A 16,439-nucleotide genomic window follows, 5' to 3' on the forward strand; every position below is an offset into this window, starting at 1 on the left:
AAAAAAGTTAAAAATAAAAAAAAACTGTGTACTCACCTCTCCGGTCTGCTCCCGACTGCGTCCTCTCTCCTCGGCGTCCCGCAGTGTACTGTCAGGACCTGTAGTGACGTCATTTAGTCAGCTGATGGTCACGCGACCGCTGTCGTCAGCGGTCAGGTGATGGTCGCGTGACCATCAGCTGACTAAATGACGTCACCGCAGGTCCTGCAAGTACATTGCGGGACGCCGAGGAGAGAGGACGCCGCCGGGAGCAGACTGGAGGAGACCGGAGAGAAGACCGGGGGCCGCCGGAGAGGTGAATATACAGGTTTTTTTTTTAACTTTTTAATTCTTTTTTTTACTATAGATGCAGCATTTAAAGCATCTAAGTTGGTCACACAATATAAATCCATGCCGGTTGCATGGATTTATATTGTGTGACCAACTTGTCAAGCACTTTTCCAAGTGATGCTAAAATCGCTTGGAAAAGTGCTTGAAAAAACGCATGCGAAAACACATGTAAAAACGCTAAAAAACGCTTCTCTCTGGCAGAAAAAAACGCATGTAAATCTGCCAGAGAGAGGCAAAAACGCTCTGCATCAAATCTGCTACATGAGCACATAGCCTAAATCAGTGAATCTATTCTAATAATTGGTATGTGCCTTTCGTAAAATTGAGTACAGTAACTGAATCGTATACACACCACTTTACTTGCAGAACACCATATTTATTAAGAGCCAATCTAATGTCTCCATCATTGCTGAACAAATCAGGAGCAGCAAGACTTAAAAGTGTCACTAACTGCCACTAATTTATTAGGTAATGCCACTTTACAGATAAGAAAGGTCTCAGAAAGCAATATCAGATCCAAACATCTGACCATTGTTTGCAAAAGCATATTTCCACTTCAGAGGCAGAGGGTCTCTTCATCGGCTCTGTCATTGTGTATCTGCACAGGTTGCGCGTTTGTTATGTCATGTCCTGTATGACTTATTGCAGGTTTTTACATACATTTACTCTTTCCTATCAGCTCTTTTCCCTTTGTGTAAAGTGTAAAAAAACAAAAAACAAAAACTGAAGATTAAATCTGTCTTCACTATATTGTATTACTAAATTGTGGAACTAGAAAATTATTAAATGCAAACATTAGCTGTCAATATACTAGACCATATGTGTATTCTTTTGCTTGACAAAGCAGACATTTTCTGTCATTTCAAATTTTTTACAACTTCTAGATTTACCAATATGACTTTATAAAGTTTTCTATAATATTTAGTTTTTATTTTTTTTCTCTATGTTATTTTACAATGTATCAATTGGCAGCATCACACAATCTGCATCTCCAGCCTTGTAGCATTTACACTGGCTGACAATCGGGAACAAGCGTTCCTAGAAACGCACTTTTCCTAATTGTCAGCCTATCTAAACAAGCTACTAATCACCCAATAAATGAGCAAAACGCTTGTTTGTCTGGTGAAATGATTTTCAAGCTTGCTTAAAAAATTCATCGTTCTTAACGGCACCTTGTCCTGTGTGAGCAGGATGTGTGTTGCCGAGAATAATGATATTCTTCTCGCATGGAAGAGTGGTCAGGCTGTCTAAACAGACTATTAAATGACTGCCGATCAGCTTGCACTTAGCCAGTCGGTGGTCATTTAACAGCCACAATTGGTCAGTGTAAATGCAGTTTTTGTATATAATATTTTGGTGCGAAGAGAGCATTCTTGCGGTTTGTCAAAATGCAGATAGATAGATCGATAGATAGATAATAAGATAAATAGATAATAGGTAGATATAAGGAAAGATAGATTGATAGATATTAGACATATGGAAAGATAGATAGATGGATAGATAGATAGATGGATAGATAGATAGATAGATGGATAGATAGATAGATAGATAGATGGATAGATAGATAGCCGGATAGATTTATGGATAGATAGATAGATACATATATGGATAGAGATAAATATGGATGAAAATTCACTCCCGATATTCCTCATTGTGAATTGTTATTTATGTTACGATCATGTTTGCATTTAGACATCAGCAAATTCTATCAAATATGTACCATTTTTATTAGAGATTTGTTGTGATCAAGGCAATAGGAATTAACTTAATGATTCCATGGCTCTTTTTTTTTTTTTACAAAATATTTACACCGCCTATGTAGAACATGTAGGAATCTATGTCACGTGTACCTATTTAATTTCCTTTTTATTTATTTTATTTAGAATGACTTTATTTTACCATAATTTTTTTTAGTTCATTTTGCTTATTATTTAGTTTTTCCTCTTGTAGATTTTGAAAGCATTAAAGTAATAGAAAAAAGAGAAATGAGAAGATTGATAGAAGTATTATAATCTAAATATATAAATGTTGCTATGTTTTATGCTAATTCAGCTCATAAATAATTCTTCATTAGTTATTTGAACAACTAATTTACTAATTGGCTTTTATTTAATGTATTGGATTGGACATCCTTTAGCTTCTGAAGTAAATGTTTGTTAAGAATTCTCATGAAGACAGAAGTCTCATAATTACCTTTATAAATTAAATTATGGACTGCAAAATGTGTGTATCATATCAATATATAATAAACTTTTCTATTTTATAACATATCATATTTTACAATATTTATGTTGATTAGGAAAAATATGACAGTATAGTATGGTGATGGTCTAAATAATGTGTTATATTGAACTGGTCAATATATGAGTATAGGACACAATCAACTAAAGGCACATAACATAACATTCAATCTTGACAGTCTTATACAATAATTTTCATTTTATTTACAATAAAACAGTATAAAATGATTTAGACAAATGTAAGACCCACGTCCCCAAACATAAGTGCTGTGTTTTACAACAATGTCTGCTCCAGCTTGTTACCATTCATTCATACTATGTCTATAAATTTACTTTAAGAGCTATTATTTTAAAAATGCTGTCATTACCCTACAGCAGTAGAAAAGGCAGGTATCATATCAATTAATTAATACACAATAAAAAAATATTGGACTTTATGTTCATCCCATAGGGAAAAATAATATGATGATGGATATTACATCTGTTAGTCCAACTCATATGAATATGAGCATCAAGGTCAATGGCACAGTTCCGTTTTAATATCAATCACTGTATTTTGTATTCTCATAATGCAGTAAAAGATAATCAACAAAAGATGTTGCAGCATACGCTAATATCAATGACAGATTTATTGCATATACTTGTATTTGCAGCTTTAACCCTGCAATGTGATACGTTAAACAGCAGGCACAAACCTGTCCATGTTCCCAGAGTACGTTGCATGTCGCAGGTAGGCATTAGTGCTGGTTAGTTGTCCATTACTGTTGTAGGCAGTCAATGAGGTATACTGTCCTGGAGACATCCTACCATAGAAGTCCATGCTATCGCTGTTCATTACTGGAGATGTGGGCATGGCTAATCTGCTGGATGTGCCAAACAGCTGTGTGTTACCATGTGAATAAGAACTTTGATTGACTTGTAGGTGGCTGTTTGGAACTGGATAGGAATATGACATGGGGTTAGCAGGTCTTTGTAGCATGCTACTTCCTCCCGCTTGGCTGTTATAACTTGCACCAGTGTAATTGCAAGAGCTGGTATTGGGAGAGTTAACCTCTGGACTCATGGATCTGCTTGCTTGCTGAGTATGCTCTGTGCCACTGGAATGCCCTATAAGTGTATTGATGCTGAACACCCTAGATTGGCTAGAGCCAAAGGCAGGAGAAGTAGAAGGGTAGTAGACAGAGGAATGAGGGGTGATCTGTTGACTATAAGTGGGGCTCATTGTCATATTGGAATACACAGAGTTAGGATATGGTGGCCTACTCACTTGCAAAGGTGGGAACATACTAGTGTCGTGTATGTAAGCAGGATATGTGGTGAGATCAGTCCTTTTGAATCTCTTCCTTCTTCTAAGGAAGCTTCCACTGTCAAACATATCTTCAGCGTTAGGGTCCAAGGCCCAGTAGTTGCCTTTTCCAGGTCTTCCTGGCTCCCTGGGGATTTTGATGAAGCAATCATTGAGGGTAAGGTTGTGTCTGATGGAGTTTTGCCACTTCTTTGAGTTGTCCCGGTAAAAAGGGAACCTCTCCATAATGAACTTGTAGATGCCCCCTAATGTAAGCTTTCTGTCAGAGGAATGAGCAATGGCCATTGCTATGAGAGCAATGTAACTGTAGGGTGGTTTACCCCTCTGCAAAGGTCTTTTCCTTCTTCTTCCTTTAGGTGTGTCTTCTGCTTCAGAAGGCCCACTGGACACACTTGCTTCAGGTGCTGGCTCCTTTTCCACTTTTACAACTGGCGTAGAAAAGTTACTTGATTGTTGTAGGTTGGTGCCTGCTCCAGTAGCTCTAGTAGGGGACTGTTGGCTCTCAGCTGTCATCTTAGTATGAAGATTCCTTAGATGTATCAGGCAGGAAAATCCCCTTTCCTTCTACCAGGATTCACAAAAATAGAGAATTAGTTCATACAGGTTCCTTGTTGTAAAATCCCAGGGAAAAAATATATATATATATATCTAAAGTACAACAATTGAGTCTCCTTGCATCCCAAATATGCATATAAAAAGGTTAATCTGCAAATTGAGAGCAGAGATCAAATGGTTTCAAAAGTAAGAGTCTTTGCAATCCTTCTTTCATGTACTTCTTAGCAAACTTGTGCTTTTCCCAGACCTGTACAACAGAAACAAAAATGTGTGTCAAAAATACATATGGCAAACACAGATATTAGGCAAGATGGCCATTACATATGTAATAATGTGTGCTAAAATATTTATATTATACATGTAAAGATTATTGATCCTTGGATCATCAGTGACAATTTTCAAGAAAGCATGGTCATTTCAATAAATGATAGACAAGTGTTATATTGTTATTGCCATTACTAACCCTGACCTCACAAAAATACTAATAACTCTAATACTAACCCTAAGGCCACTAGTCTATTCAGCATGTCAGTTATTATATCTAATAGTTTCACTACTACATTCTATTTTGTATTGTTATTTTTACAGTGATCAAAATAGTGATTACATAGCATGATGATTATATGATGACGAGTGTGTGTGTTAGAGGATAAAAATTACAGATTTGAGAACTATATATACAAAAACTAATTTCATATGTAGGTGTAACGTTACCGAGTGCTGTGTCTAGTGTATGCACTTTACCTTACTGCCAAGGTCCAGTCTGTTCTTCCACAGAAGACACCAGCTGTACTGTCCTGCTTCCACTTACAGCGCAGCCTTAAATAGTGGTGCAGTCTATACCTGGAACCTGTATAGCAGCTGTATACCTGGCTGTCACAATAAAAGTCCCTCCCCCTAAAAACACACCTGGAGATTCCCAGCCGGACTGAAATGACAAAATAAAAGCTCCCGATCCCTTACAACTGCCACCCACCTTGCAGACGTTTAACTCTTTCCTAGCACATTCTGAGCTATAACACTGCAAAAAATGAGAAATGCAAGATCAACAAAACTGCAGCTATATGAAAAAATTGTAGGAAGCAACTTAGATCAAATTGTATTTGGTTGAATATGTCTGTATATATATATATATATATATATATATATATATATATATATATATATAATGTGTGTGTTTATATATATATGTATGTATATATATGTGTTTCTGTATGTATATATATATATATATATCTATCTATATATATATATACAGTATATGTGTGTTTATATATATATGTATATATATGTGTGTCTGTGTGTGTGCTTATATACATATGTGTATATATACAGTATATATATATATATGTGTATATATATATATATACACATATACATACACACATACGTATATATACATAGACACATATACATATATATATATATACATATATATATATATATATATATACACATACAGGTGCATCTCACTAAATTAGAATATCATCAAAAAGTAAATTTATTTCAGTTCTTCAATACAAAAAGTGAAACTCATATATTATATAGAGTTATTACAAACAGAGTGATCTATTTCAAGTGTTTATTTCTGTTAATGTTGATGATTATGGCTTACAGACAATGAAAACACAAAAGTCATTATCTCAGTAAATTAGAATAATTAACAAAAAACACCTGCAAAGGCTTCCTAAGCGTTTAAAAAGGTCCCTTAGTCTGTTTCAGTAGGCTCCACAATCATGGGGAAGACTGCTGACTTGACAGATGTCCAGAAGGTAGTCATTGACACACTCCACAAGGTCCCAGAGTTCCAATTTTCATTTGGAAATCAAGGTCCCAGAGTCTGGAGGAAGAGTGGAGAGGAACACAATCCAAGTTGCTTGAGGTCTAGTGTGAAGTTTCCACAATCAGTGATGGTTTGGGGAGCCATGTCATCTGCTGGTGTAGGTCCACTGTGTTGTATCAAGACCAAAGTCAGCGCAGCCGTCTACCAGGAAACTTTAGAGCACTTCATGCTTCCCTCTGCCGACAAGCTTTATGGAGATGGAATTTCATTCTCCTGCAGGACTTAGCACCTGTCCACACTGCCAAAAGTACCAATAGCTGGTTTACACACAACAGTATCACTGTGCTTGATTGGCCAGCAAACTCACCTGACCTTAACCCCATAGAGAATCTATGGGGCATTGTCAAGAGGAAGATGAGAGACACCAGACCCAACAATGCAGACGAGCTGAAGGCTGCTATCAAACCAACCTGGGCTTCCATAACACCTCAGCAGTGCCACAGGCTGATCGCCTCCATGCCACGCCGCATTGATGCAGTAATTGATGCAAAAGAAGCCCCGACCAAGTATTGAGTGCATTTACTGAACATACATTTCAGTAGGCCAACATTTCGGATTTTAAAAACATATTTCAAGCTGTTGTTATAAAGTATTCTAATTTACTGAGATAATGACTGTTGTGTTTTCATTGGCTGTAAGCCATAATCATCAAAATTAACAGAAATAAACACTGGAAATAGATCACTCTGTTTGTAATGACTCTATATAATATATGAGTTTCACTTTTTGGATTGAAGAACTGAAATAAATTAACTTTTTGATGATATTCTAATTTAGTGAGAAGCACTTGTGTATATATATATATATATATCTATATATACACACACACACACACACATACATATACATACATATATAGTATATATACATACACACATATACACACACAAATATATATACACACGTTTTTCTGTGCTATGTATGATTTAAAAGCAGTAATTTATAACTCACTTGTAAATTACTATTATAAATATGATAATTTCGACCTCCCCATTAACATAATAGTGCACACTAGTAGTTTGTACATAATGTCAGGAAGATGAAGGCATTTCTTGAGTCAATATTTGGCCAGAGTATACAAGTCTGTGTAAATAGGTGGCTTATACTTAGAACAATAAAGTAGTTCTGGCAAAATGATGCTTATTAGCTGATAGACCATAGTATATACCAGTACTAGCAAGAATTCTCATAACCAATGCATCTCATAATTTTATAGTGTAAATTTGTATACATTACTGGTGTCTATATAGTAATATTAATGTTATATATATATATATATATATATATATATATATATATATATATATATATATACAGTACAGACCAAAAGTTTGGACACACCTTCTCATTTAAAGATTTTTCTGTATTTTCATGACTATGAAAATTGTACATTCACACAGAAGGCATCAAAACTATGAATTAACACATGTGGAATTATATACTTAACAAAAAAGTGTGAAACAACTGAAAATATGTCTTATATTCTAGGTTCTTCCAAGTAGCCACCTTTTGCTTTGATGACTGCTTTGCACACTCTTGGCATTCTCTTGATGAGCTTCAAGAGGTAGTCACCGGAAATGGTCTTCCAACAATCTTGAAGGAGTTCCCAGAGATGCTTAGCACTTGTTGGCCCTTTTGCCTTCACTCTGCGGTCCAGGTCACCCCAAACCATATCGATTGGGTTCAGGTCTGGTGACTGTGGAGGCCAGGTCATCTGGCGTAGCACCCCATCACTCTCCTTCTTGGTCAAATAGCCCTTACACAGCCTGAAGAACCTAGAATATAAGACATATTTTCAGTTGTTTCACACTTTTTTTGTTAAGTATATAATTCCACATGTGTTAATTCATAGTTTTGATGCCTTCAGTGTGAATGTACAATTTTCATAGTCATGAAAATGCAGAAAAATCTTTAAATGAGAAGGTGTGTCCAAACTTTTGGTCTGCACTGTATGTATATATATATATATATATATATATATATATATATATATATATACTGAAAATCCATATATATATATATATATATATATATATATATATATATATATATATAGTCTATTAGAATTGTCATTCTTCTACATCCATTATATTTTCATAACACGTCTCAGCTGTTAGTATAGGCAAAAGAAGCTAAAATACTGCTTTAATGAATATGTGTATTTTATGTACAGTATATTACTTCTCATTGTTTATTACTAGCAATATTAATTAATATAATATTTTTAGGCATTATTTGACAGAAAGAAACAATAAAAAAAGATTTTATCTACATACATGTTTGTAATCTTTCTTTTATTGTAGTCAAATATCCCTTTGGTTGCAGTAGGAATTGTATAAATTTGCAGTAGATTAGCATGTAGTAGTATTGAGGAGTTGCATATGTATGTGTATATATAACATTTCAATTTTCTTAGACATAATTCCTAATGTATGAAAAACTTATTGTGGATACAGTGTGCAGTATATTTTGTAGCTGTTTTATATTTCTAATTATTTCTATATATTAAAATATAATTAAAAAAAAAATAATTAAAATATTGCATTGGTAAAAGAATGTTACATCATTGTATAGTGCACACTGTATAGAGTGTAGCACTTTTTCCAGAAAGCAAAGATTTGGAATACTTGATGTTAAATTGCAAACAATTACTGCACTGTTAAATCCTAAATAAATGTTATATCCATACATAAAAAAAAAAAAATTGCTGATGTTTTTGTATGTATATATATATATTACTGTAATACGTATATATTATATATATATATTACTGTAGACATATATATACAGTACAGACCAAAAGTTTGGACACACCTTCTCATTTAAAGATTTTTCTGTATTTTCATGACTTTGAAAATTGTACATTCACACTGAAGGCATCAAAACTATGAATTACCACATGTGGAATTATATGCTTAACAAAAAAGTGTGAAACAACTGAAAATATGTCTTATATTCTAGGTTCTTCAAAGTAGCCAACTTTTGCTTTGATGACCGCTTTGCACACTCTTGGCATTCTCTTGATGAGCTTCAAGAGGTAGTCACCGGAAATGGTTTTCACTTCACAGGTGTACCCTGTCAGGTTTAATAAGTGGGATTTCTTGCCTTATAAATGGGGTTAGGACCATCAGTTGTGTTGTGCAGAAGTCAGGTGGATACACAGCTGATAGTCCTACTGAATAGACTGTTAGAATTTGTATTATGGCAAGAAAGAAGCAGCTAAGTAAAGAAAAACGAGTGGCCATCATTACTTTAAGAAATGAAAGTCAGTCAGTCTGAAAAATTGGGCAAACTTTGAATGTGTCCCCAAGTGCAGTTGCAAAAACCATCAAGCGCACAAAGAAATTGGCTCACATGAGGACCGCCCCAGGAAAGGAAGACCAAGAGTCACCTCTGCTTCTGAGGATAAGTTTATCCGAGTCACCAACCTCAGAAATCTCAGGTTAACAGCAGCTCAGATTAGAGACCAGGTCAATGCCACACAGAGTTCAAGCAGTAGACACATCTCTACAACAACCATTAAGAGGAGACTTTGTGCAGCAGGCCTTCATGGTAAAATAGCTGCTAGGAAACCACTGCTAAGGACAGGCAACAAGCAGAAGAGACTTGTTTGGGCTAAAGAACACAAGGAATGGACATTAGACCAGTGGAAATCTGTGCTTTGGTCTGATGAGTCCAAATTTGAGATCTTTGGTTCCAACCACCGTGTCTTTGTGCGACGCAGAAAAGGTGAACGGATGGACTCTACATGCCTGGTTTCCACCGTGAAGCATGGAGGAGGAGGTGTGATGGTGTGGGGGTGCTTTGCTGGTGACACTGTTGGGGATTTATTCAAAATTGAAGGCATACTGAAGCAGCATGGCTACCACAGCATCTTGCAGCGGCATGCTATTCCATCCGGTTTGTGTTTAGTTGGACCATCATTTATTTTTCAACAGGACAATGACCCCAAACACACCTCCAGGCTGTGTAAGGGCTATTTGACCAAGAAGGAAAGTGATGGGGTGGTATACCAAATGACCTGGCCGCCACAGTCACCAGACCTGAACCCAATCGAGATGGTTTGGGGTGAGCTGGACCGCAGAGTGAAGGCAAAAGGGCCAACAAGTGCTAAGCATCTCTGGGAACTCCTTCAAGATTGTTGGAAGACCATTTCCGGTGACTACCTCTTGAAGCTCATCAAGAGAATGCCAAGAGTGTGCAAAGCAGTCATCAAAGCCAAAGGTGGCTACTTTGAAGAACCTAGAATATAAGACATATTTTCAGTTGTTTCACACTTTTTTGTTAAGTATATAATTCCACATGTATTAATTCATAGTTTTGATGCCTTCAGTGTGAATGTACAATTTTCAAAGTTATGAAAATACAGAAAAATCTTTAAATGAGAAGGTGTGTCCAAACTTTTGGTCTGTACTGTATATATATATATATATATATATATATATATATATATATATCATCAAACATTTATATATATATAAAATTTTATTTTCTTCTGGAAAAAGTGCTGCAATGTATACAGTATATACTGTACAGTAGTATACATATACGATATACTATATGATTACATATAGAATCCCCTTTCGTAAATCTTTATTTATATAGCAGCATATTGCTACAAAATTCTACAGTTGCAATTTACAAGCCACACTCACCATATTATTACAAAGTGCTTTTTAAAAGACACATTGGAAAAATGTCCCAAATGTATCTTATCTTTTTATTCCTCAACATTCTGATTTTCTTCCATTCATTATAATGTAGTGATAATAGTGGCTGAATCAGAAGTATTTATTTTTTTATAACTTAGACCAGATGTAAAGTAAAAATTGTCTAATATTCATTATTATGATTTCAACTCCATCTATTGGCAGATAAGGTATGTCGTGTGTGCTAATCCTGGAGGAACCCAGCAAGAATGAAGCATCTGGGACATCACGCATCTCTGTTGTTGAGGCTCTGCCTTGTTAGCAGAGTTGTCTCGGTTGTATTTGTTGACTTATATGTTTTTCTTATCATTTTAGTCTCATTACTTTTTTAGGCTATGTGCCCACGTAGCAGATTTGATGCAGAGCATTGTTGCCTCTCTCTGGCAGAAAAAAACGCATGCAGATTTACATGCGTTTTTTCTGCCAGAGAGAAGCGTTTTTACATGCGTTTTCGCATGCATTTTTTCAAGCGCTTTTCCAAGCGATTTTGAGCATCACTTGGAAAAGTGCTTGACAAGTTGGTCACACAATATAAATCCATGCAACCGGCATGGATTTATATAGTGTGACCAACTTAGATGCTTTAAATGCAGCATCTATAGTAAAAAAAAAAAAAAGAATTAAAAAGTTAAAAATAAAAAAAACCTGTATACTCACATCTCCAGTCTGCTCCCGGCGGCGTCCTCTCTCGTCGTCGTCCCGCGGTGTACTTGCAGGACCTGCGGTGACATCATTTAGTCAGCTGATGGTCACATGATCATCACCTGACCACTGACGTCAGCAGTCGCGTGACCCTCAGCTGACTAAATGGCATCAACACAGGTCCTGCAAGTACACCCCGGGACGCTGCCGGGAGCAGACCGGAGAGGTGAGTATATAGATTTTTTTTTTATTTTTAACTTTTTTATTTCTTTTTTTCACCGCGTGGTAGCCGGGATGAAGAGGAGTTGTAGTCTCCTCTTCATCCTGGGTACCACACGCATCGTGATTACGCTGCAAATTCGCGGCCATTGAATTTAATTGAAACGCAGCAAATCCACATATACCTGCGGGTTTGCTGCGTTTCAATGTTTCTTAATGGCCGCGAATTTGCAGCATAATCGCAGTAGAAATGGTCATGCTGCGTTTTGCAACGCAATGCGAATTCGGCGTGCTGATTAGCGCATCATGTGCACATCACATCCGAATTCACATTGCTTTGCATGGCAGACGGTTTTACAAGCATTTTCGAGGCATTTTTGTGGCCGTAAAAACGCTACAAAAACGCTATGTGGGCACATAGCCTTAAATCTACTCCTGAATTGCATCAATTGAATTTTTTTCTTGAGTTGTGTTCAGTTTGTTTTTTTCTCCCCCAAAAAATGGATCAATACAGATAAACTATTGATCCTATTCAGAAATGAATAGTATCACTAATGGGAAATTGATTTTCTTTTATTCAGTTTTATAAGCTGCTGAAAAAAGACACAACTTTAAAAGTGCTGTTGTTGTCTTTTAGTGAACTTCTGGTAAGGTTTCAAGGAAATTTTGGTCTTGGGTCCGAGCAATACAGATAGTGGAGGTCAGGCAGAGTATAAAGAGACCGTCTGTTCCCATTGTAGTCACTGCTCGGACCTCTTATTCAGCTAATTGTCAAAGTCCTTAGCTTAAACTATATATGCCTGTGGCAATTCCAGGGATTTTATGTACGACGAACAGGCTGCACCGATGGTATGTCCTTCACTATTAGCAGCTTTCCAACTCATACTGTGCTGAATGGGGCCGGCATCCTTTCCATTGTCAATTATTACCTATCAATCAAGTAACTACCTGGCTTTAAGCAGCTCCAAACAATGCAGGTGTACTGAAACATGTCTGTTTTTACATCCCTCAACACTTCATATGTGGCCGTTATCAGCACATAATGACCTTCTGGACACATGCAGGTCTATTATTCCTAAGTTTATTGTTACAATATATCTTTTGTAAATATTCATACAATTACACTGCTTATAGTACAAGTACTGTGTGTTTTAAGGTTAAAAAAAATTTAATCTTTCCCTTATTGCATATGATAGAGGTTGGTGCCGGTTATTGTTTTTTTTTCATTTTTTTACTACTGTAATTTGCCCAGATTTTGATTTTGATTTGCATCATTTTAATACGTTTACTATTGTACTTTTGAACATTTTGCATAATATGTTCATCTGGTATATACCGTGCACTTAGCACTTTCACTTTCAGAAATATGATCACCAGATTATTGTACAGGTAATGCAGGTTCAGAGAAAACATATCCCTCTCCATTGTCCTAAATTTTCTAAGCACCCTATCTGTGGTCTCTGTGTGTGGTCTACAAATGTAGATTGCCTGTGCTTGAGATCTTCTTACTGTTACTTAGCTGATATATTACTCTGACAGTGATTTTTTTTATGCCATCTTCTTCCACTGTATATGACTGATATACTTTGCCAATATATTCTTATTTATTTTGTAATCTTAGATACATATTACAATAGTGTACTTTAGAAATGTGCTGTTATTTAATCTGCTGGAATGGCTACAGCGCTATCATTTTTATACAAAATTTATTTGCAGAGCTTAGATCTCATTCATTTGACACAGTAAAACACAATATTTCTATATGATGCTTCTGTATATTTGCTCCCTCCCTGAATTTCAGTGGATGAAATAGTATTAAATGTACGTCATTACAATTTATTAGAACTCATTCAGTCGTCAGTTTTTCAAGTACGTGTTTTATATGTGTTTTTCACGGATAGAACTCCGACCTATTATATTATGTCTATGGGTCAGTTCACATGTACGTGTATTATCACAGATCGGGTGATCCGCACAAAATAATGGAGGAGACTTGCCGATTTTGTTCTGAGTCTTGAATTAATCTCACCAGTGCAAGTCTATGGGTCAGTGAAAAAAATGGACAGCACTCAGGTTCCATCCATGCATTGTCCGTTTTTCAAGGATTGTTCAATATGAGAAGGTTGAGAAACCACCACCAGTATTTTCTTCATCAGAGAAAAACTGATCAAACTCTGACCAAACTCTGATGGTAAAAATTAACACACTAATTAAACTCTGATCACTGGTGAAACTAGGACCATTTTTCTGCATATGAGAAAATAATTACATCTGAATATGTCCTTGTATCAACTGGGGCTCAAACTACATATATCTCCATTTCACTTTGGCCCACGTATCATGAAGATTCTGATTGTTATTTGTTTTCGACCACTTAAACTATGGCTTCCTGGTTTCTGACTAGTGTTGAGCGATACCTTCCGATATCGAGAAATATCAGATCGGAATGGATCGGACCGATACCCAAAAAATATCGGATATCGCCGATTCCGATACCGTAAATAAATAATGTAGAATGTATTGGGGGAGGTGGGGGAGACAATAAAGGCATAGAGGTTTAGCCCAATCAAATGGAATAGCAGGAATTAATATTTTTTTTAAGACGTTCTGAAAAATATTGACTATGTTAAGTTTTTTTATATTTTGTCAGATATTTATGTTTCACTACTTCCATGCTCTTCACCTTCTTTTTTACTTCTCCCACATTTTCTCCTTCATCATCCTCAGCATCAGCATCTTTTTCATCAACTTCTTCTTCTTCACCTTCTTCCTATTATTCTTTTTTTTTTACATTCTTCATATTCTTCTTATTCAACTATTATTCTTCTTCATATTCTACTTCTTCATCTTCTTCATATTCTTCTTCTTCATCATATTCTTATTTGTGACAGGCATTCCTGTAGTTGTTATCTATAAAAGTTTGAAGATTACACCTTTCGTTCTGCCTGTCACAAAATATTTGCAACAGGATTTGTCCGCGTTCAGTTTGGCCTGCAGCAGCAGGTCTTTTAAAGGGGCACCACGAGGAGGAACGGACTCACCCCCATACACTGCTTAGTCTTCTTCTGCTTATAATTTAGATAATATCTTTTGCTCTGATTTTTAGTCTTATGCTTAATGGTCTTCCGCTCTTTGTTCTGCAGCTTCTTGTTCTTCTGCTTCTTGGTTTTCTGTCTCTTGTTCTTCTGTATCTTGATGGTTGTCTTCTTGTTCTTTGTCCTCTTGGTCATCTTCTTCAGGGTCATCTACTTGGTCTTCTTTGGAGTGGTCTTCAGGGTCGTCGTCTTCAGGGTCATCATCTTCGGGGTCCTCGTCTTCTTCGGGGTGGTCTTCAGGGTCCTCATCTTCAGGGTCGTCGTCTTCAGGGTCCTCGTCTTCTTCGGGGTGGTCTTCAGGGTCGTCGTCTTCAGGGTCGTCATCTTCGGGGTCCTCGTCTTCTTCGGGGTGGTCTTCAGGGTTCTCGTCTTCGGGATCGTCGTCTTTTGGGGTCCTCGTCTTCTTCGGGGTGGACTTCAGGGTCCTCGTCTTCAGGGTCATCGTCTTCGGGGTCCTCGTCTTCTTCGGGGTGGTCTTCAGGGTCCTTGTCTTCAGGGTCGTCGTCAGGGAGATCCAGAGTGATTACCAAGAACCATTTCAAAAAGCTTGAACTTGGAAATGTAGCAGAAGGTACAAGAAGGCTGAGGAACTGCCGAGAACCAGCTGATGGTACTGGAACCTGGATGGGTAGCAGAAGGTACAAGAGCCAATGCAACTACCGAGGACCAGCTGACGGTACTGGAACTCGGTTACTAAGCAGGAGGTACCTGTGCCAGAAAGCACTACCAAGGACCAGCAGACGTTGGTGGAACTCGGATACCGAGAAGGAGGCACCTAAGCCAAATGCACTGCCGAGAACTAGCTGACGGTACTGGAACCCGGATTGGTAGCAGAAGGTACAAGAGCAAATGGAACTACCGAGAACCAGCTGACGGTACTGGAACCCGGATGGGTAGCAGAAGGTACAAGAGCCAATGGAACTACCGAGGACCAGCTGACGGTACTGGAACTCGGTTACTAAGCAGGAGGTACCTGTGCCAGAAAGCACTACCAAGGACCCGCAGACGTTGGTGGAACTCGGATACCGAGAAGGAGGCACCTAAGCCAAAGGCACTGCCGAGAACCAGCTGACGGTACTGGAACTCAGATGGGTAGTAGAAGGTACCCATGAAAAAAAAAGTTGCAAGGCCGCGAGCCGGCCTGAGTTACCGAAACCCACAGTCCTACAGGGGGTGCTTGTCCTATTGGCACTATGGAACCAGCCTTCATTGCCAGATCCCGCAGCCCACATAGGAGTCACCTAAGCTGCAGGCACCATAGAGTCGGCTAACCCGACCGCAACACGAGAGGACAACGTATTGGAGGCAAAGTGACATTGACACTACCCGGAAACAGCTGGTGTGCTGGAACCAGGCAGGGCAGGAGGGAGTACCCGTGCCAAAGACACTGCCGGGAAACAGCTGGCGGGGCTGTAACCCAGGGTAAATATTGAAAAAAGAGTGGAGCCAGAGGTGTAATTGGAGCAAGTTTTAAATCTGTAGTACAGTGGATGTGGACAG

General features: G+C 37.5%; 1 protein-coding gene across 1 annotated transcript; it reads right to left on the reverse strand.

The window, feature by feature from the left end:
• Nucleotides 1-587: 587 nt before the first annotated feature.
• Nucleotides 588-5,298, reverse strand: FOXE1 (forkhead box E1). Its single transcript, XM_073651987.1, has 2 exons — nucleotides 5,176-5,298; nucleotides 588-4,678 (listed from the first exon to the last, which is right to left on the reverse strand). The coding sequence occupies exon 2, from the start codon at nucleotides 4,387-4,389 to the stop codon at nucleotides 3,247-3,249; it is 1,143 nt and encodes a 380-aa protein (XP_073508088.1). The 5' UTR covers nucleotides 4,390-4,678; nucleotides 5,176-5,298; the 3' UTR covers nucleotides 588-3,246.
• Between the last annotated feature and the right edge of the window lie 11,141 nt (nucleotides 5,299-16,439).

The sequence above is a fragment of the Phyllobates terribilis genome, unplaced genomic scaffold, assembly GCF_046119375.1.
Source record: "Phyllobates terribilis strain yellow unplaced genomic scaffold, ASM4611937v1 Scaffold_1__5_contigs__length_1240528914, whole genome shotgun sequence".
Lineage (NCBI taxonomy): Eukaryota > Metazoa > Chordata > Amphibia > Anura > Dendrobatidae > Phyllobates > Phyllobates terribilis.

Excerpts from the sequence above, each read along its gene's own strand:
- FOXE1 (XM_073651987.1), bottom strand. The coding sequence starts at position 4,389 with ATGACAGCTGAGAGCCAACAGTCCCCTACTAGAGCTACTGGAGCAGGC.